General features: G+C 46.1%; 1 protein-coding gene, 26 non-coding genes and 20 pseudogenes across 27 annotated transcripts; 46 read left to right on the forward strand and 1 right to left on the reverse strand.

The window, feature by feature from the left end:
* Positions 1–9: 9 nt before the first annotated feature.
* Positions 10–128, forward strand: LOC135736379 (5S ribosomal RNA). The gene has a single exon (XR_012336277.1). It is a non-coding gene; the product is annotated as a 5S ribosomal RNA (ribosomal RNA).
* A 1641-nt stretch (positions 129–1769) lies between these two features.
* On the reverse strand, positions 1770–3574 carry LOC135783662 (uncharacterized). Its single transcript, XM_065294421.2, has 4 exons — positions 3234–3574; positions 2794–3002; positions 2305–2696; positions 1770–1813 (listed from the first exon to the last, which is right to left on the reverse strand). The coding sequence occupies exons 1-3, from the start codon at positions 3555–3557 to the stop codon at positions 2489–2491; spliced, it is 741 nt and encodes a 246-aa protein (XP_065150493.1). The 5' UTR covers positions 3558–3574; the 3' UTR covers positions 1770–1813; positions 2305–2488.
* Positions 3575–4655: 1081 nt separating this feature from the next.
* LOC135761899 (5S ribosomal RNA) lies at positions 4656–4774 on the forward strand (annotated as a pseudogene).
* A 125-nt stretch (positions 4775–4899) lies between these two features.
* LOC135761857 (5S ribosomal RNA) lies at positions 4900–5018 on the forward strand. The gene has a single exon (XR_010538434.2). It is a non-coding gene; the product is annotated as a 5S ribosomal RNA (ribosomal RNA).
* Positions 5019–5139: 121 nt separating this feature from the next.
* On the forward strand, positions 5140–5258 carry LOC135762647 (5S ribosomal RNA). Its single transcript, XR_010539194.2, has one exon. It is a non-coding gene; the product is annotated as a 5S ribosomal RNA (ribosomal RNA).
* Positions 5259–5379: 121 nt separating this feature from the next.
* On the forward strand, positions 5380–5498 carry LOC135763146 (5S ribosomal RNA). Its single transcript, XR_012336253.1, has one exon. It is a non-coding gene; the product is annotated as a 5S ribosomal RNA (ribosomal RNA).
* Positions 5499–5623: 125 nt separating this feature from the next.
* On the forward strand, positions 5624–5742 carry LOC135784606 (5S ribosomal RNA). Its single transcript, XR_010546040.1, has one exon. It is a non-coding gene; the product is annotated as a 5S ribosomal RNA (ribosomal RNA).
* A 120-nt stretch (positions 5743–5862) lies between these two features.
* Positions 5863–5981, forward strand: LOC135784260 (5S ribosomal RNA; annotated as a pseudogene).
* A 120-nt stretch (positions 5982–6101) lies between these two features.
* On the forward strand, positions 6102–6220 carry LOC135784087 (5S ribosomal RNA; annotated as a pseudogene).
* Positions 6221–6555: 335 nt separating this feature from the next.
* Positions 6556–6674, forward strand: LOC135783896 (5S ribosomal RNA). The gene has a single exon (XR_010545898.1). It is a non-coding gene; the product is annotated as a 5S ribosomal RNA (ribosomal RNA).
* Positions 6675–6792: 118 nt separating this feature from the next.
* LOC135784624 (5S ribosomal RNA) lies at positions 6793–6911 on the forward strand (annotated as a pseudogene).
* A 121-nt stretch (positions 6912–7032) lies between these two features.
* Positions 7033–7151, forward strand: LOC135784134 (5S ribosomal RNA; annotated as a pseudogene).
* Positions 7152–7272: 121 nt separating this feature from the next.
* On the forward strand, positions 7273–7391 carry LOC135784936 (5S ribosomal RNA). The gene has a single exon (XR_010546251.1). It is a non-coding gene; the product is annotated as a 5S ribosomal RNA (ribosomal RNA).
* Positions 7392–7511: 120 nt separating this feature from the next.
* On the forward strand, positions 7512–7630 carry LOC135784870 (5S ribosomal RNA). The gene has a single exon (XR_010546186.1). It is a non-coding gene; the product is annotated as a 5S ribosomal RNA (ribosomal RNA).
* Positions 7631–7755: 125 nt separating this feature from the next.
* On the forward strand, positions 7756–7874 carry LOC135784892 (5S ribosomal RNA). Its single transcript, XR_010546207.1, has one exon. It is a non-coding gene; the product is annotated as a 5S ribosomal RNA (ribosomal RNA).
* A 117-nt stretch (positions 7875–7991) lies between these two features.
* Positions 7992–8110, forward strand: LOC135784617 (5S ribosomal RNA). The gene has a single exon (XR_010546041.1). It is a non-coding gene; the product is annotated as a 5S ribosomal RNA (ribosomal RNA).
* Positions 8111–8231: 121 nt separating this feature from the next.
* LOC135783850 (5S ribosomal RNA) lies at positions 8232–8350 on the forward strand. The gene has a single exon (XR_010545853.1). It is a non-coding gene; the product is annotated as a 5S ribosomal RNA (ribosomal RNA).
* A 117-nt stretch (positions 8351–8467) lies between these two features.
* Positions 8468–8586, forward strand: LOC135783958 (5S ribosomal RNA; annotated as a pseudogene).
* A 117-nt stretch (positions 8587–8703) lies between these two features.
* LOC135784103 (5S ribosomal RNA) lies at positions 8704–8822 on the forward strand (annotated as a pseudogene).
* Positions 8823–8943: 121 nt separating this feature from the next.
* Positions 8944–9062, forward strand: LOC135784964 (5S ribosomal RNA). Its single transcript, XR_010546279.1, has one exon. It is a non-coding gene; the product is annotated as a 5S ribosomal RNA (ribosomal RNA).
* A 120-nt stretch (positions 9063–9182) lies between these two features.
* LOC135784088 (5S ribosomal RNA) lies at positions 9183–9301 on the forward strand (annotated as a pseudogene).
* A 335-nt stretch (positions 9302–9636) lies between these two features.
* LOC135783898 (5S ribosomal RNA) lies at positions 9637–9755 on the forward strand. The gene has a single exon (XR_010545899.1). It is a non-coding gene; the product is annotated as a 5S ribosomal RNA (ribosomal RNA).
* Positions 9756–9873: 118 nt separating this feature from the next.
* LOC135784625 (5S ribosomal RNA) lies at positions 9874–9992 on the forward strand (annotated as a pseudogene).
* A 113-nt stretch (positions 9993–10105) lies between these two features.
* Positions 10106–10224, forward strand: LOC135784135 (5S ribosomal RNA; annotated as a pseudogene).
* Positions 10225–10345: 121 nt separating this feature from the next.
* Positions 10346–10464, forward strand: LOC135784937 (5S ribosomal RNA). The gene has a single exon (XR_010546252.1). It is a non-coding gene; the product is annotated as a 5S ribosomal RNA (ribosomal RNA).
* A 120-nt stretch (positions 10465–10584) lies between these two features.
* Positions 10585–10703, forward strand: LOC135784871 (5S ribosomal RNA). Its single transcript, XR_010546187.1, has one exon. It is a non-coding gene; the product is annotated as a 5S ribosomal RNA (ribosomal RNA).
* A 125-nt stretch (positions 10704–10828) lies between these two features.
* On the forward strand, positions 10829–10947 carry LOC135783900 (5S ribosomal RNA). The gene has a single exon (XR_010545901.1). It is a non-coding gene; the product is annotated as a 5S ribosomal RNA (ribosomal RNA).
* Positions 10948–11065: 118 nt separating this feature from the next.
* On the forward strand, positions 11066–11184 carry LOC135784626 (5S ribosomal RNA; annotated as a pseudogene).
* A 113-nt stretch (positions 11185–11297) lies between these two features.
* On the forward strand, positions 11298–11416 carry LOC135784137 (5S ribosomal RNA; annotated as a pseudogene).
* Positions 11417–11537: 121 nt separating this feature from the next.
* LOC135784938 (5S ribosomal RNA) lies at positions 11538–11656 on the forward strand. The gene has a single exon (XR_010546253.1). It is a non-coding gene; the product is annotated as a 5S ribosomal RNA (ribosomal RNA).
* A 120-nt stretch (positions 11657–11776) lies between these two features.
* LOC135784873 (5S ribosomal RNA) lies at positions 11777–11895 on the forward strand. The gene has a single exon (XR_010546188.1). It is a non-coding gene; the product is annotated as a 5S ribosomal RNA (ribosomal RNA).
* A 125-nt stretch (positions 11896–12020) lies between these two features.
* LOC135784893 (5S ribosomal RNA) lies at positions 12021–12139 on the forward strand. Its single transcript, XR_010546208.1, has one exon. It is a non-coding gene; the product is annotated as a 5S ribosomal RNA (ribosomal RNA).
* Positions 12140–12256: 117 nt separating this feature from the next.
* On the forward strand, positions 12257–12375 carry LOC135784629 (5S ribosomal RNA). The gene has a single exon (XR_010546042.1). It is a non-coding gene; the product is annotated as a 5S ribosomal RNA (ribosomal RNA).
* A 121-nt stretch (positions 12376–12496) lies between these two features.
* On the forward strand, positions 12497–12615 carry LOC135783852 (5S ribosomal RNA). The gene has a single exon (XR_010545855.1). It is a non-coding gene; the product is annotated as a 5S ribosomal RNA (ribosomal RNA).
* Positions 12616–12732: 117 nt separating this feature from the next.
* On the forward strand, positions 12733–12851 carry LOC135783959 (5S ribosomal RNA; annotated as a pseudogene).
* A 117-nt stretch (positions 12852–12968) lies between these two features.
* On the forward strand, positions 12969–13087 carry LOC135784104 (5S ribosomal RNA; annotated as a pseudogene).
* A 121-nt stretch (positions 13088–13208) lies between these two features.
* Positions 13209–13327, forward strand: LOC135784965 (5S ribosomal RNA). Its single transcript, XR_010546280.1, has one exon. It is a non-coding gene; the product is annotated as a 5S ribosomal RNA (ribosomal RNA).
* Positions 13328–13448: 121 nt separating this feature from the next.
* Positions 13449–13567, forward strand: LOC135783800 (5S ribosomal RNA). The gene has a single exon (XR_010545806.1). It is a non-coding gene; the product is annotated as a 5S ribosomal RNA (ribosomal RNA).
* A 121-nt stretch (positions 13568–13688) lies between these two features.
* Positions 13689–13807, forward strand: LOC135784115 (5S ribosomal RNA; annotated as a pseudogene).
* A 118-nt stretch (positions 13808–13925) lies between these two features.
* LOC135784172 (5S ribosomal RNA) lies at positions 13926–14044 on the forward strand (annotated as a pseudogene).
* Positions 14045–14165: 121 nt separating this feature from the next.
* Positions 14166–14284, forward strand: LOC135784640 (5S ribosomal RNA). The gene has a single exon (XR_010546043.1). It is a non-coding gene; the product is annotated as a 5S ribosomal RNA (ribosomal RNA).
* A 120-nt stretch (positions 14285–14404) lies between these two features.
* Positions 14405–14523, forward strand: LOC135784261 (5S ribosomal RNA; annotated as a pseudogene).
* A 120-nt stretch (positions 14524–14643) lies between these two features.
* Positions 14644–14762, forward strand: LOC135784090 (5S ribosomal RNA; annotated as a pseudogene).
* Positions 14763–15097: 335 nt separating this feature from the next.
* On the forward strand, positions 15098–15216 carry LOC135783901 (5S ribosomal RNA). Its single transcript, XR_010545902.1, has one exon. It is a non-coding gene; the product is annotated as a 5S ribosomal RNA (ribosomal RNA).
* Positions 15217–15334: 118 nt separating this feature from the next.
* Positions 15335–15453, forward strand: LOC135784627 (5S ribosomal RNA; annotated as a pseudogene).
* A 121-nt stretch (positions 15454–15574) lies between these two features.
* Positions 15575–15693, forward strand: LOC135784138 (5S ribosomal RNA; annotated as a pseudogene).
* Positions 15694–15814: 121 nt separating this feature from the next.
* Positions 15815–15933, forward strand: LOC135784939 (5S ribosomal RNA). The gene has a single exon (XR_010546254.1). It is a non-coding gene; the product is annotated as a 5S ribosomal RNA (ribosomal RNA).
* The last annotated feature ends 38 nt before the right edge of the window (positions 15934–15971 follow it).

Consider the following 15971-nt stretch of genomic DNA (forward strand, 5'->3'; position numbering starts at 1 on the left):
TCCGCACTCGCTTACGGCCACACCACCCTGAGCACGCCCGCTCTCGTCTGATCTCGGAAGCCAAGCAGGATCGGGCCTGGTTAGTACTTGGATGGGAGACCGCCTGGGAATACCAGGTGCTGTAAGCAATTAATTAATTATTTATGTCATTTTTTCCCATGAATGCGTTCTTTCTGTAAGCGTTCTCTAATGTCATGGCGTTGCCACATAAGTCTTGAAGTGTCTATCGAATCCAGTCAGCACTCGCTTACGGCCACACCACCCTGAGCACGCCCGCTCTAGTCTGATCTCGGAAGCCAAGCAGGGTCGGGCCTGGTTAGTACTTGGGTGGGAGACCGCCTGGGAATGGATCATGACCCCTGCAAGTCCCTATCCTGGGTCCCGATCACCTTGGAAAAAGCCAAGTAAACAGATCAGCAGGACGGTGGAGGGAGGACATGTGTTAGATATGGGAGGGGCCAAATAGAGGTCAATGTTTTCTCACTTCAGAACATCAATACTAAATTTACTGTTCTTTTTATGTTTTTGTGAGTAAGACCATGAAGACTAGAATCTTTGACTTGAATGTTTTATTAAGTATAATATGATGTCTGTCATGTAATGTAACATACATAATGCTTTAATGAAAACAATAAAAAACAAGCAATGTAACACATGTTTTTGCTCATATCTATGTGAAGTATGAATTAATGCACTTTACAAATAAACTTGAGACTTTTAGTTACAATGTTTGCAAGATCACTGAAAAAATCTAAAAAGCTATATTAGGCTACTTGAACAAAGTGTAATTTGCTCATATCTGAGATATTATTCACTCTATTTGCCCTATTCACCCTCTAGAGAGCATGAAAAATGTACACATAAACGGCCTTAATGGAATTTTAGAAAAATACTTAATCTTTACCATACTGGTAAGTAATTCAGCCTCTGTTATACTCAATACAGTTTCATGTGACAGTCTTAACCTCTATTAAGTGGACAAATGGAGAACAAGAGAGAGGAATCATATGTTTGGAAACAATCTTTTTTTATTTGTTCAACAATATATATCTATAGAAATAAATAAACAACACAACAATAATAACACAGGTAACAAGGTAAACAGAATAGAATTTACATTAATTATTTAGTAATTTAGCAGAAAATAGCTAAATAGGTACTAATAAGTTATTATTTACAGGATTCTTATTAAGATTTATACATGCACACATTGAACAATATACAATATGAGTACAATCAGTGTTTCCCCAATACTGTGTACAATATATACAAGGGGATGAAGTAAACTAGGTCTGATCCAGGTCTGAACCAGGTACAAACCATACCCCAGAAATCTGCTATTGTGATTTGAGGGATGTAGTTGGCTCTCTAATTGTTATTTTTCTTCATTTTACGTTCCTCATCTACTACACTTTTGAAGTGTTTGAAACTGTTGAACACAACACCTTCAAAACCTGAAGTGGTGGACTTTTTAGTTGCTGGGCAATACGTAAATATTTTTTGGCTACTTTCAGCAGCCTTGTCTTTGGACGGCGTGTACCTCTTACGCTGCCCACCACACTGGGGTACTTGGTAGGCCCCACAAGGCTTCGTGGATTTATGAGGCTTGATTGGTCTGGATGTCAGCGCAGGAGGCAGTGCGAAAGGTATGACCCCTTGAATGCTGGATGCCCCACAGAGCATCATGGATGATCCCTGTGGCTATGCAGGAACCACTACAAGGACAGGTGCTTTTGACGCTCTGGATAGGATGTACGTGACCACAGGGTGTTTAGGTTGAATGGGCCGGTTCACAAACTCTTCCACATCTATCCTGCAAAAATAAATCATACATACGATGATGAGTATATTTCATAAAAAATAATGGGTATGACTATCAATTTACATGGTTTGTTGTGTTTAAGTTTAAACCATTCAGCTGATGAAGTCAGATATGTTCACATGTAAGCAACAAGGTACAAGAGGCTGTGCTGTATCATGAATAAGTAACGGCTGAAGAGGTTGCAGGCACTCCGCTTCGTGTTACTTATTCACGACACAGCACTTGCCTCAAGTACCTTATTGCTTTTATAAAACAGTTACCACACAATATTAAAGTTAAAAAATGTATTAGTGCAACTTTCATGAAGTTAAATCAGTAAAAGCATTTCTTCCGCTAGAAAAAATAGTCCCTGACCGTGAACAAGAACGTTCCAATGTGTAATATGCATGAAAGCTCAAATAAAAACAACAAACTGATCTCAAACTTTGTCTCATTCTATGTTTATGTTTATACGTGTGGTTGCTAAGGGTTTTACAGCTTACCTCCGCTTCTGATCATGCCTTTTCCCAGCTGCATGACATAGGCTCTGGTACTGAACCTGAGGTCGATCTGGAGCTGGAAGGGATTCTGACAGAGTAGGAGCTGCTGGCATTGGTTCTTCTGACAGCACTCGTTGGTGGGGTTTCACCTTTGGCATTACGGTTGCCCTGTAGTTAGCCTTGGCATTCAGATTGGGCAGTTGAGGAGCATCATATCGTTCTTGTTGTAGGCCAGCACTGCACCTGCAAGGGCACTCATAAACAACCCATAGTTGGCATGGCTCTGTTTGATGACAACAGCATCCCAGCGGTGCTGCCAGTGTCGGATGTCCAGTCTGATCACAGTGCCCTTCTGCACCCAGTCCCTGAACAGATTCTCCAGGAAGGACGAAGCACTGTCACAATAAAAATTTTCAGCATGTGTTCTTTTTTTTTTTTTGCATTAAATGAATGACAAATATTATCAGGGTATATGTATGTGTTATTACCTACCGACAACAGTTGTTATCTGCATATATGACAGCAGGTGCAGGAGCCCTAGCTCGTTCAAAGTGGGCCATCAGACCTTTGGCCATACGTCTGTAGCACCCCTCAGACTCAGCTGCCACCACCACTGTGGTCAAGAACTGGCCCCACTCGTTCAGCACACTGGTGATATACTGCATGGTGCCCCGGCCATCACCATATATCTTCTTAAGGACCTGGAAAACACAAAGCAGAACATTCATTTGATAGTTTCTATCAATAACCTGTCTGCCCAATATAATTTATATGAATTACAATGCATGTACATTTTGTATCCATCACATTTGAACGCTGAACAGTGAGGCCAAAGTCCCTTTTTCAAAACAATAGGTTGGCTCAAGTCATTTTAAAGTGACTAAACAAATATTAAGTCTGCTGAACTTCATGAATTGATACAATACACATACCTTTTTTGTGCCATCAATGCAGAGGATTTCTCCAGACATCTTCTCCATCTCCATGATCATGTGCGCACGCCTCAGCACACGGGCACAAGGAAGGGGAGACTGGGGCAGAGGAGGGGTGTAAGTACCAGCAGCTTTGACAAAGGACAGGATGCTCTTCTGAGACGATGCAGATCCATCCGTACACTGCAGCTTGGCCTCTCCCTGCTTGTACAGACGGATGCATGGGTACAGGTGTTGTTTTTGGTGCCTGCTCAGATGCTGTTTCAGTGAGAAGCTTTTCCCACACACTTCACACACATGTTCCTTTGGAAAATGAAGCTGCATGTGCCGACTCAGGTTGGACTTCACAGACAAACTCTTGTCACACAATTGTGTCCCTCCACATCCATGATTTCTATCTGTTGTAATAAAACAGAAACATATTCAGATTGGTTTCTTCTTTTCAAACTGTACAGGGGACTAAACACTGGAAAACCAGGAGATGCAAAACATGTACACAAGTAACAGTACTGCTAAAACTATTACCTAAAGTAGGAGTAAAAAGGTATTTTATTGATGTTATCAGATTTACTTTTTAATGTGATATTTCACATAATTAGCTGAAAGTTCAAAAGGTAATGGTTTTATAATTGTAGACTTTATTTTTGCTTGCCTTGTGTTTTCAGTGTTTTAACATGTTATTGACTTTTAATGGATTATCATATTGTACAGTATGTAGTCAGTCAATTCCAACAGGAAAAACTGGCATTAGTATTACTAGCAATAAGTGAAATCTACCTGTATTTGGACAGTAGTTTAGTCTTAATGTCCAGCCCTGATTGTGTTTGGGTATTTCCAAAGTATTTGATTTGAGTAAAATATTACAAAGACTCGAATAACTGCACTTTACGATACACGTTAGCAGTTAACTTAGATGGGCGACTATATTTTCTCTATTAAAGCTTTTAAAACTTTAATAACTTTGTAATTACTGCACGTAAATCCACGCGAATCCATACAAAAAAACTGTTAGAAAGCATTTATATGAATATACTGGTAAATATACTGGACTTACCTCTTGTTTGCTGTAACCGATCTCAATCAAATGATGATAGTAGTGTTATTTACGTTTGTCACTCGCGTGATGCACTTAATATTCAAAGCAACGGCGCCATTTGATTGGTGGGTTGAGGAAGCGGCCTGCTCAACAGAGCTCAGTGATTGGTTGGTTGAGCAGCTCAACTTGCTCAACCGCGCTCAATGATTGGTCGGCATAGGGACTTGGAGGAGAGAACGCCTGGGAATACCAGGTGCTGTAAGCATTTAATTAATTAATTATTTATGTCATTTTTTCCCATGAATGCGTTCTTTCTGTAAGCGTTCACTGATGTCATGACGTTGCCACATAAGTCTTGAAGTGTCTCTCGAATCGATTCAGCACTTGCTTACGGCCACACCACCCTGAGCACGCCCGCTCTCGTCTGATCTCGGAAGCCAAGCATGGTCGGGCCTGGTTAGTATTTGAATGGGAGACCGCCTGGGAATACCAGGTGCTGTAAGCATTTAATTAATTAAATATTTATTTATGTCATTTTTTCCCATGAATGTGTCCTTTCTGTAAGCGTTCTCCCATGGCATGGCGTTGCCACATTAGTTTTGAAGTGTCTCTCGAATCGAGTCAGCACTCGCTTACGGCCACACCACCCTGAGCACGCCCGCTCTAGTCTGATCTCGGAAGCCAAGCAGGGTCGGGCCTGGTTAGTACTTGGGTGGGAGACCGCCTGGGAATACCAGGTGCTGTAAGCATTTAATTAATTAATTATTTATGTCATTTTTTCCCATGAATGCGTTCTTTCTGTAAGCGTTCTCTAATGTCATGGCGTTGCCACATAAGTCTTGAAGTGTCTATCGAATCCAGTCAGCACTCGCTTACGGCCACACCACCCTGAGCACGCCCGCTCTAGTCTGATCTCGGAAGCCAAGCAGGGTCGGGCCTGGTTAGTACTTGGATGGGAGACCGCCTGGGAATACCAGGTGCTGTAAGCATTTAATTAATTAATTATTTATGTCATTTTTTCCCATGAATGCGTTCTTTATGTAAGCGTTCACTGATGTCATGACGTTGCCACATAAGTCTTGAAGTGTCTCTCGAATCGATTCAGCACTCGCTTACGGCCACACCACCCTGAGCACGCCCGCTCTCGTCTGATCTCGGAAGCCAAGCAGGGTCGGGCCTGGTTAGTACTTGGATGGGAGACCGCCTGGGAATACCAGGTGCTGTAAGCATTTAATTAATTAAATATTTACTTATGTCATTTTTTCCTATGAATGCGTCCTTTTTGTAAGCATTTACTGATGTCATTGCCTTGCCACATTTGTCTTGAAGTGTCTCTCGAATCGAGTCAGCACTCGCTTACGGCCACACCACCCTGAGCACGCCCGCTCTCGTCTGATCTCGGAAGCCAAGCAGGGTCGGGCCTGGTTAGTACTTGGATGGGAGACCGCCTGGGAATACCAGGTGCTGTAAGCATTTAATTAATTAATTATTTATGTCATTTTTCCCATGAATGCGTTCTTTCTGTAAGCGTTCTCTAATGTCATGGCGTTGCCACATAAGTCTTGAAGTGTCTATCGAATCCAGTCAGCACTCGCTTACGGCCACACCACCCTCAGCACGCCCGCTCTAGTCTGATCTCGGAAGCCAAGCAGGGTCGGGCCTGGTTAGTACTTGGATGGGAGACCGCCTGGGAATACCAGGTGCTGTAAGCATTTAATTAATTAATTATTTATGTCATTTTTTCCCATGAATGCGTTCTTTCTGTAAGCTTCACTGATGTCATGACGTTGCCACATAAGTCTTGAAGTGTCTCTCGAATCGATTCAGCACTTGCTTATGGCCACACCACCCTGAGCACGCCCGCTCTCGTCTGATCTCGGAAGCCAAGCATGGTCGGGCCTGGTTAGTACTTGAATGGGAGACCGCCTGGGAATACCAGGTGCTGTAAGCATTTAATTAAATAAATATTTATTTATGTCATTTTTTCCCATGACATAAATAAGCGTTCTCCCATGGCATGGCGTTGCCACATTAGTTTTGAAGTGTCTCTCGAATCGAGTCAGCACTCGCTTACGGCCACACCACCCTGAGCACGCCCGCTCTCGTCTGATCTCGGAAGCCAAGCAGGGTCGGGCCTGGTTAGTACTTGAATGGGAGACCGCCTGGGAAGCTAGTGTAATTATTTATGTCATTTTTCCCATGAATGCGTTCTTTCTGTAAGCGTTCTCTAATGTCATGGCGTTGCCACATAAGTCTTGAAGTGTCTATCGAATCGAGTCAGCACTCGCTTACGGCCACACCACCCTGAGCACGCCCACTCTCGTCTGATCTCGGAAGCCAAGCAGGGTCGGGCCTGGTTAGTACTTGGATGGGAGACCGCCTGGGAATACCAGGTGCTGTAAGCAATTAATTAATTGTTTTATGTCATTTTTTCCCATGAATGCATCCTTTCTGTAAGCGTTCTCCCATGGCATGGCGTTGCCACATTAGTTTTGAAGTGTCTCTCGAATCGAGTCCGCACTCACTTACGGCCACACCACCCTGAGCACGCCCACTCTCGTCTGATCTCGGAAGCCAAGCAGGATCGGGCCTAGTTAGTACTTGGATGGGAGACCGCCTGGGAATACCAGGTGCTGTAAGCACTTAATTAATTAATTATTTATGTCATTTTTTCCCATGAATGTGTCCTTTCTGTAAGCGTTCTCCCATGGCATGGCGGTGCCACATTAGTTTTGAAGTGTCTATCGAATCGAGTCAGCACTCGCTTAAGGCCACACCACCCTGAGCATGCCCGCTCTCGTCTGATCTCGGAAGCCAAGCAGGGTCGGGCCTGGTTAGTACTTGGATGGGAGACCGCCTGGGAATACCAGGTGCTGTAAGCACTTAATTAATTAATTATTTATGTTATTTTTTCCCATGAATACATTCTTTCTGTAAGCGTTCACTGATGTCATGGCGTTGCCACATAAGTCTTGAAATGTCTATCGAATCAAGTCCGCACTCGCTTACGGCCACACCACCCTGAGCATGCCCGCTCTCGTCTGATCTCGGAAGCCAAGCAGGGTCGGGCCTGGTTAGTACTTGGATGGGAGACCGCCTGGGAATACCAGGTGCTGTAAGCATTTAATAATTAATTATTTATGTCATTTTTTCCCATGAATGCGTTCTTTCTGTAAGCGTTCACTGATGTCATGGCGTTGCCACATAAGTCTTGAAGTGTCTATCGAATCGAGTCAGCACTCGCTTACGGCCACACCACCCTGAGCACGCCCGCTCTCATCTGATCTCGGAAGCCAAGCAGGGTCGGGCCTGGTTAGTACTTGGATGGGAGACCGCCTGGGAATACCAGGTGCTGTAAGTATTTAATTAATTAATTAATTATTTATGTCATTTTTTCCCATAAATGCGTCCTTTCTGTAAGCGTTCACCGATGTCATGGCGTTACCACATTAGTCTTGAAGTGTCTCTCGAATCGAATCAGCACTCGCTTACGGCCACACCACCCTGAGCACGCCCGCTCTCATCTGATCTCGGAAGCCAAGCAGGGTCGGGCCTGGTTAGTACTTGGATGGGAGACCGCCTAGGAATACCAGGTGCTGTAAGCATTTAATTAATTATTTATGTCATTTTTTCCCATGAATGCGTTCTTTCTGTAAGCGTTCACTGATGTCATGGCGTTGCCACATCAGTTTTGAAGTGTCTGTCGAATCGAGTCAGCACTCGCTTACGGCCACACCACCCTGAGCACGCCCGCTCTCGTCTGATCTCGGAAGCCAAGCAGGGTCGGGCCTGGTTAGTACTTGGATGGGAGACCGCCTGGGAATACCAGGTGCTGTAAGCATTTAATTAATTAATTATTTATGTCATTTTTTCCCATGAATGCGTCCTTTCTGTAAGCGTTCTCCCATGGCATGGCGTTGCCACATTAGTTTTGAAGTGTCTCTCGAATCGAGTCAGCACTCGCTTACGGCCACACCACCCTGAGCACGCCCGCTCTCGTCTGATCTCGGAAGCCAAGCAGCGTCGGGCCTGGTTAGTACTTGGATGGGAGACCGCCTGGGAATACCAGGTGCTGTAAGCAATTAATAAATTATTTATGTCATTTTTTCCCATGAATGCGTTCTTACTGTAAGCGTCCACTGATGTCATGGCGTTGCCACATAAGTCTTGAAGTGTCTATCGAATCGAGTCAGCACTCGTTTACGGACACACCACCCTGAGCACGCCCGCTCTCGTCTGATCTCGGAAGCCAAGCAGGGTCGGGCCTGGTTAGTACTTGGATGGGAGACCGCCTGGGAATACCAGGTGCTGTAAGCATTTTATTAATTATTCATGTCATTTTTTCCCATGAATGCGTTCTTTCTGTAAGCGTTCACTGATGTCATGGCGTTGCCACATAAGTCTTGAAGTGTCTCTCGAATCGAATCAGCACTCGCTTACGGCCACACCACCCTGAGCACGCCTGCTCTCGTCTGATCTCGGAAGCCAAGCAGCGTCGGGCCTGGTTAGTACTTGGATGGGAGACCGCCTGGGAATACCAGGTGCTGTAAGCATTTAATTAATTAATTATTTATGTTAATTTTTCCCATGAATACATTCTTTCTGTAAGCGTTCACTGATGTCATGGCGTTGCCACATAAGTCTTGAAATGTCTATCGAATCGAGTCCGCACTCGCTTACGGCCAAACCACCCTGAGCATGCCCGCTCTCGTCTGATCTCGGAAGCCAAGCAGGGTCGGGCCTGGTTAGTACTTGGATGGGAGACCGCCTGGGAATACCAGGTGCTGTAAGCATTTAATTAATTAATTATTTATGTCATTTTTTCCCATGAATGCGTTCTTTCTGTAAGCTTCACTGATGTCATGACGTTGCCACATAAGTCTTGAAGTGTCTCTCGAATCGATTCAGCACTTGCTTATGGCCACACCACCCTGAGCACGCCCGCTCTCGTCTGATCTCGGAAGCCAAGCATGGTCGGGCCTGGTTAGTACTTGAATGGGAGACCGCCTGGGAATACCAGGTGCTGTAAGCATTTAATTAAATAAATATTTATTTATGTCATTTTTTCCCATGACATAAATAAGCGTTCTCCCATGGCATGGCGTTGCCACATTAGTTTTGAAGTGTCTCTCGAATCGAGTCAGCACTCGCTTACGGCCACACCACCCTGAGCACGCCCGCTCTCGTCTGATCTCGGAAGCCAAGCAGGGTCGGGCCTGGTTAGTACTTGAATGGGAGACCGCCTGGGAAGCTAGTGTAATTATTTATGTCATTTTTCCCATGAATGCGTTCTTTCTGTAAGCGTTCTCTAATGTCATGGCGTTGCCACATAAGTCTTGAAGTGTCTATCGAATCGAGTCAGCACTCGCTTACGGCCACACCACCCTGAGCACGCCCACTCTCGTCTGATCTCGGAAGCCAAGCAGGGTCGGGCCTGGTTAGTACTTGGATGGGAGACCGCCTGGGAATACCAGGTGCTGTAAGCAATTAATTAATTGTTTTATGTCATTTTTTCCCATGAATGCATCCTTTCTGTAAGCGTTCTCCCATGGCATGGCGTTGCCACATTAGTTTTGAAGTGTCTCTCGAATCGAGTCCGCACTCACTTACGGCCACACCACCCTGAGCACGCCCACTCTCGTCTGATCTCGGAAGCCAAGCAGGATCGGGCCTAGTTAGTACTTGGATGGGAGACCGCCTGGGAATACCAGGTGCTGTAAGCACTTAATTATTTATGTCATTTTTTCCCATGAATGTGTCCTTTCTGTAAGCGTTCTCCCATGGCATGGCGGTGCCACATTAGTTTTGAAGTGTCTATCGAATCGAGTCAGCACTCGCTTAAGGCCACACCACCCTGAGCATGCCCGCTCTCGTCTGATCTCGGAAGCCAAGCAGGGTCGGGCCTGGTTAGTACTTGGATGGGAGACCGCCTGGGAATACCAGGTGCTGTAAGCACTTAATTAATTAATTATTTATGTTATTTTTTCCCATGAATACATTCTTTCTGTAAGCGTTCACTGATGTCATGGCGTTGCCACATAAGTCTTGAAATGTCTATCGAATCAAGTCCGCACTCGCTTACGGCCACACCACCCTGAGCATGCCCGCTCTCGTCTGATCTCGGAAGCCAAGCAGGGTCGGGCCTGGTTAGTACTTGGATGGGAGACCGCCTGGGAATACCAGGTGCTGTAAGCATTTAATAATTAATTATTTATGTCATTTTTTCCCATGAATGCGTTCTTTCTGTAAGCGTTCACTGATGTCATGGCGTTGCCACATAAGTCTTGAAGTGTCTATCGAATCGAGTCAGCACTCGCTTACGGCCACACCACCCTGAGCACGCCCGCTCTCATCTGATCTCGGAAGCCAAGCAGGGTCGGGCCTGGTTAGTACTTGGATGGGAGACCGCCTGGGAATACCAGGTGCTGTAAGTATTTAATTAATTAATTAATTATTTATGTCATTTTTTCCCATAAATGCGTCCTTTCTGTAAGCGTTCACCGATGTCATGGCGTTACCACATTAGTCTTGAAGTGTCTCTCGAATCGAATCAGCACTCGCTTACGGCCACACCACCCTGAGCACGCCCACTCTCGTCTGATCTCGGAAGCCAAGCAGGGTCGGGCCTGGTTAGTACTTGGATGGGAGACCGCCTGGGAATACCAGGTGCTGTAAGCAATTAATTAATTGTTTTATGTCATTTTTTCCCATGAATGCATCCTTTCTGTAAGCGTTCTCCCATGGCATGGCGTTGCCACATTAGTTTTGAAGTGTCTCTCGAATCGAGTCCGCACTCACTTACGGCCACACCACCCTGAGCACGCCCACTCTCGTCTGATCTCGGAAGCCAAGCAGGATCGGGCCTAGTTAGTACTTGGATGGGAGACCGCCTGGGAATACCAGGTGCTGTAAGCACTTAATTATTTATGTCATTTTTTCCCATGAATGTGTCCTTTCTGTAAGCGTTCTCCCATGGCATGGCGGTGCCACATTAGTTTTGAAGTGTCTATCGAATCGAGTCAGCACTCGCTTAAGGCCACACCACCCTGAGCATGCCCGCTCTCGTCTGATCTCGGAAGCCAAGCAGGGTCGGGCCTGGTTAGTACTTGGATGGGAGACCGCCTGGGAATACCAGGTGCTGTAAGCACTTAATTAATTAATTATTTATGTTATTTTTTCCCATGAATACATTCTTTCTGTAAGCGTTCACTGATGTCATGGCGTTGCCACATAAGTCTTGAAATGTCTATCGAATCAAGTCCGCACTCGCTTACGGCCACACCACCCTGAGCATGCCCGCTCTCGTCTGATCTCGGAAGCCAAGCAGGGTCGGGCCTGGTTAGTACTTGGATGGGAGACCGCCTGGGAATACCAGGTGCTGTAAGCATTTAATAATTAATTATTTATGTCATTTTTTCCCATGAATGCGTTCTTTCTGTAAGCGTTCACTGATGTCATGGCGTTGCCACATAAGTCTTGAAGTGTCTATCGAATCGAGTCAGCACTCGCTTACGGCCACACCACCCTGAGCACGCCCGCTCTCATCTGATCTCGGAAGCCAAGCAGGGTCGGGCCTGGTTAGTACTTGGATGGGAGACCGCCTGGGAATACCAGGTGCTGTAAGTATTTAATTAATTAATTAATTATTTATGTCATTTTTTCCCATAAATGCGTCCTTTCTGTAAGCGTTCACCGATGTCATGGCGTTACCACATTAGTCTTGAAGTGTCTCTCGAATCGAATCAGCACTCGCTTACGGCCACACCACCCTGAGCACGCCCGCTCTCATCTGATCTCGGAAGCCAAGCAGGGTCGGGCCTGGTTAGTACTTGGATGGGAGACCGCCTAGGAATACCAGGTGCTGTAAGCATTTAATTAATTATTTATGTCATTTTTTCCCATGAATGCGTTCTTTCTGTAAGCGTTCACTGATGTCATGGCGTTGCCACATCAGTTTCGAAGTGTCTGTCGAATCGAGTCAGCACTCGCTTACGGCCACACCACCCTGAGCACGCCCGCTCTCGTCTGATCTCGGAAGCCAAGCAGGGTCGGGCCTGGTTAGTACTTGGATGGGAGACCGCCTGGGAATACCAGGTGCTGTAAGCATTTAATTAATTAATTATTTATGTCATTTTTTCCCATGAATGCGTCCTTTCTGTAAGCGTTCTCCCATGGCATGGCGTTGCCACATTAGTTTTGAAGTGTCTCTCGAATCGAGTCAGCACTCGCTTACGGCCACACCACCCTGAGCACGCCCGCTCTCGTCTGATCTCGGAAGCCAAGCAGCGTCGGGCCTGGTTAGTACTTGGATGGGAGACCGCCTGGGAATACCAGGTGCTGTAAGCAATTAATAAATTATTTATGTCATTTTTTCCCATGAATGCGTTCTTACTGTAAGCGTCCACTGATGTCATGGCGTTGCCACATAAGTCTTGAAGTGTCTATCGAATCGAGTCAGCACTCGTTTACGGACACACCACCCTGAGCACGCCCGCTCTCGTCTGATCTCGGAAGCCAAGCAGGGTCGGGCCTGGTTAGTACTTGGATGGGAGACCGCCTGGGAATACCAGGTGCTGTAAGCATTTTATTAATTATTCATGTCATTTTTTCCCATGAATGCGTTCTTTCTGTAAGCGTTCACTGATGTCAGGGCGTTGCCACATAAGTCTTGAAGTGTCTCTCGAATCGAATCAGCACTCGCTTACGGCCACACCACCCTGAGCACGCCTGCTCTCGTCTGATCTCGGAAGCCAAGCAGCGTCGGGCCTGGTTAGTACTTGGATGGGAGACCGCCTGGGAATACCAGGTGCTGTAAGCATTTAATTAATTAATTATTTATGTTAATTTTTCCCATGAATACATTCTTTCTGTAAGCGTTCACTGATGTCATGGCGTTGCCACATAAGTCTTGAAATGTCTATCGAATCGAGTCCGCACTCGCTTACGGCCAAACCACCCTGAGCATGCCCGCTCTCGTCTGATCTCGGAAGCCAAGCAGGGTCGGGCCTGGTTAGTACTTGGATGGGAGACCGCCTGGGAATACCAGGTGCTGTAAGCATTTAATTAATTAATTATTTATGTTATTTTTTCCCATGAATACGTTCTTTCTGTAAGCGTTCACTGATGTCATGGCGTTGCCACATAAGTCTTGAAATGTCTATCGAATCGAGTCCGCACTCGCTTACGGCCACACCACCCTGAGAATGCCTGCTCTCGTCTGATCTCGGAAGCCAAGCAGGGTCGGGCCTGATTAGTACTTGGATGGGAGACCGCCTGGGAATACCAGGTGCTGTAAGCATTTAATTAATTAATTATTTATGTCATTTTTTCCCATAAATGCGTCCTTTATGTAAGCGTTCACCGATGTCATGGCGTTACCACATTAGTCTTGAAGTGTCTCTCGAATCGAGTCAGCACTCGCTTACGGCCACACCACCCTGAGCACGCCCACTCTCGTCTGATCTCGGAAGCCAAGCAGGGTCGGGCCTGGTTAGTACTTGGATGGGAGACCGCCTGGGAATACCAGGTGCTGTAAGTAATTAATTAATTGTTTTATGTCATTTTTTCCCATGAATGCATCCTTTCTGTAAGCGTTCTCCCATGGCATGGCGTTGCCACATTAGTTTTGAAGTGTCTCTCGAATCGAGTCCGCACTCACTTACGGCCACACCACCCTGAGCACGCCCACTCTCGTCTGATCTCGGAAGCCAAGCAGGGTCGGGCCTGGTTAGTACTTGGATGGGAGACCGCCTGGGAATACCAGGTGCTGTAAGCATTTAATTAATTAATTATTTATGTCATTTTTTCCCATGAATGTGTCCTTTCTGTAAGCGTTCTCCCATGGCATGGCGGTGCCACATTAGTTTTGAAGTGTCTCTCGAATCGAGTCAGCACTCGCTTACGGCCACACCACCCTGAGCACGCCCGCTCTCGTCTGATCTCGGAAGCCAAGCAGGGTCGGGCCTGGTTAGTACTTGGATGGGAGACCGCCTGGGAATACCAGGTGCTGTAAGCATTTAATTAATTAATTATTTATGTCATTTTTCCCATGAATGCGTTCTTTCTGTAAGCGTTCTCTAATGTCATGGCGTTGCCACATAAGTCTTGAAGTGTCTATCGAATCCAGTCAGCACTCGCTTACGGCCACACCACCCTCAGCACGCCCGCTCTAGTCTGATCTCGGAAGCCAAGCAGGGTCGGGCCTGGTTAGTACTTGGATGGGAGACCGCCTGGGAATACCAGGTGCTGTAAGCATTTAATTAATTAATTATTTATGTCATTTTTTCCCATGAATGCGTTCTTTCTGTAAGCTTCACTGATGTCATGACGTTGCCACATAAGTCTTGAAGTGTCTCTCGAATCGATTCAGCACTTGCTTATGGCCACACCACCCTGAGCACGCCCGCTCTCGTCTGATCTCGGAAGCCAAGCATGGTCGGGCCTGGTTAGTACTTGAATGGGAGACCGCCTGGGAATACCAGGTGCTGTAAGCATTTAATTAAATAAATATTTATTTATGTCATTTTTTCCCATGACATAAATAAGCGTTCTCCCATGGCATGGCGTTGCCACATTAGTTTTGAAGTGTCTCTCGAATCGAGTCAGCACTCGCTTACGGCCACACCACCCTGAGCACGCCCGCTCTCGTCTGATCTCGGAAGCCAAGCAGGGTCGGGCCTGGTTAGTACTTGAATGGGAGACCGCCTGGGAAGCTAGTGTAATTATTTATGTCATTTTTCCCATGAATGCGTTCTTTCTGTAAGCGTTCTCTAATGTCATGGCGTTGCCACATAAGTCTTGAAGTGTCTATCGAATCGAGTCAGCACTCGCTTACGGCCACACCACCCTGAGCACGCCCACTCTCGTCTGATCTCGGAAGCCAAGCAGGGTCGGGCCTGGTTAGTACTTGGATGGGAGACCGCCTGGGAATACCAGGTGCTGTAAGCAATTAATTAATTGTTTTATGTCATTTTTTCCCATGAATGCATCCTTTCTGTAAGCGTTCTCCCATGGCATGGCGTTGCCACATTAGTTTTGAAGTGTCTCTCGAATCGAGTCCGCACTCACTTACGGCCACACCACCCTGAGCACGCCCACTCTCGTCTGATCTCGGAAGCCAAGCAGGATCGGGCCTAGTTAGTACTTGGATGGGAGACCGCCTGGGAATACCAGGTGCTGTAAGCACTTAATTAATTAATTATTTATGTCATTTTTTCCCATGAATGTGTCCTTTCTGTAAGCGTTCTCCCATGGCATGGCGGTGCCACATTAGTTTTGAAGTGTCTATCGAATCGAGTCAGCACTCGCTTAAGGCCACACCACCCTGAGCATGCCCGCTCTCGTCTGATCTCGGAAGCCAAGCAGGGTCGGGCCTGGTTAGTACTTGGATGGGAGACCGCCTGGGAATACCAGGTGCTGTAAGCACTTAATTAATTAATTATTTATGTTATTTTTTCCCATGAATACATTCTTTCTGTAAGCGTTCACTGATGTCATGGCGTTGCCACATAAGTCTTGAAATGTCTATCGAATCAAGTCCGCACTCGCTTACGGCCACACCACCCTGAGCATGCCCGCTCTCGTCTGATCTCGGAAGCCAAGCAGGGTCGGGCCTGGTTAGTACTTGGATGGGAGACCGCCTGGGAATACCAGGTGCTGTAAGCATTTAATAATTAATTATTTATGTCATTTTTTCCCATGAA

The sequence above is a fragment of the Paramisgurnus dabryanus genome, chromosome 2 (genome assembly GCF_030506205.2).
Source record: "Paramisgurnus dabryanus chromosome 2, PD_genome_1.1, whole genome shotgun sequence".
NCBI classification, from domain to species: domain Eukaryota; kingdom Metazoa; phylum Chordata; class Actinopteri; order Cypriniformes; family Cobitidae; genus Paramisgurnus; species Paramisgurnus dabryanus.

Excerpts from the sequence above, each read along its gene's own strand:
- LOC135783662 (XM_065294421.2), bottom strand. The coding sequence starts at position 3,557 with ATGCAGCTTCATTTTCCAAAGGAACATGTGTGTGAAGTGTGTGGGAAA. Across the intron at positions 3,003-3,233 it reads GCATTGATGGCACAAAAAAG|GTCCTTAAGAAGATATATGG; the intron begins GTATGTGTATTG and ends TGTGTTTTCCAG. Across the intron at positions 2,697-2,793 it reads GCAGATAACAACTGTTGTCG|TGCTTCGTCCTTCCTGGAGA; the intron begins GTAGGTAATAAC and ends TTATTGTGACAG.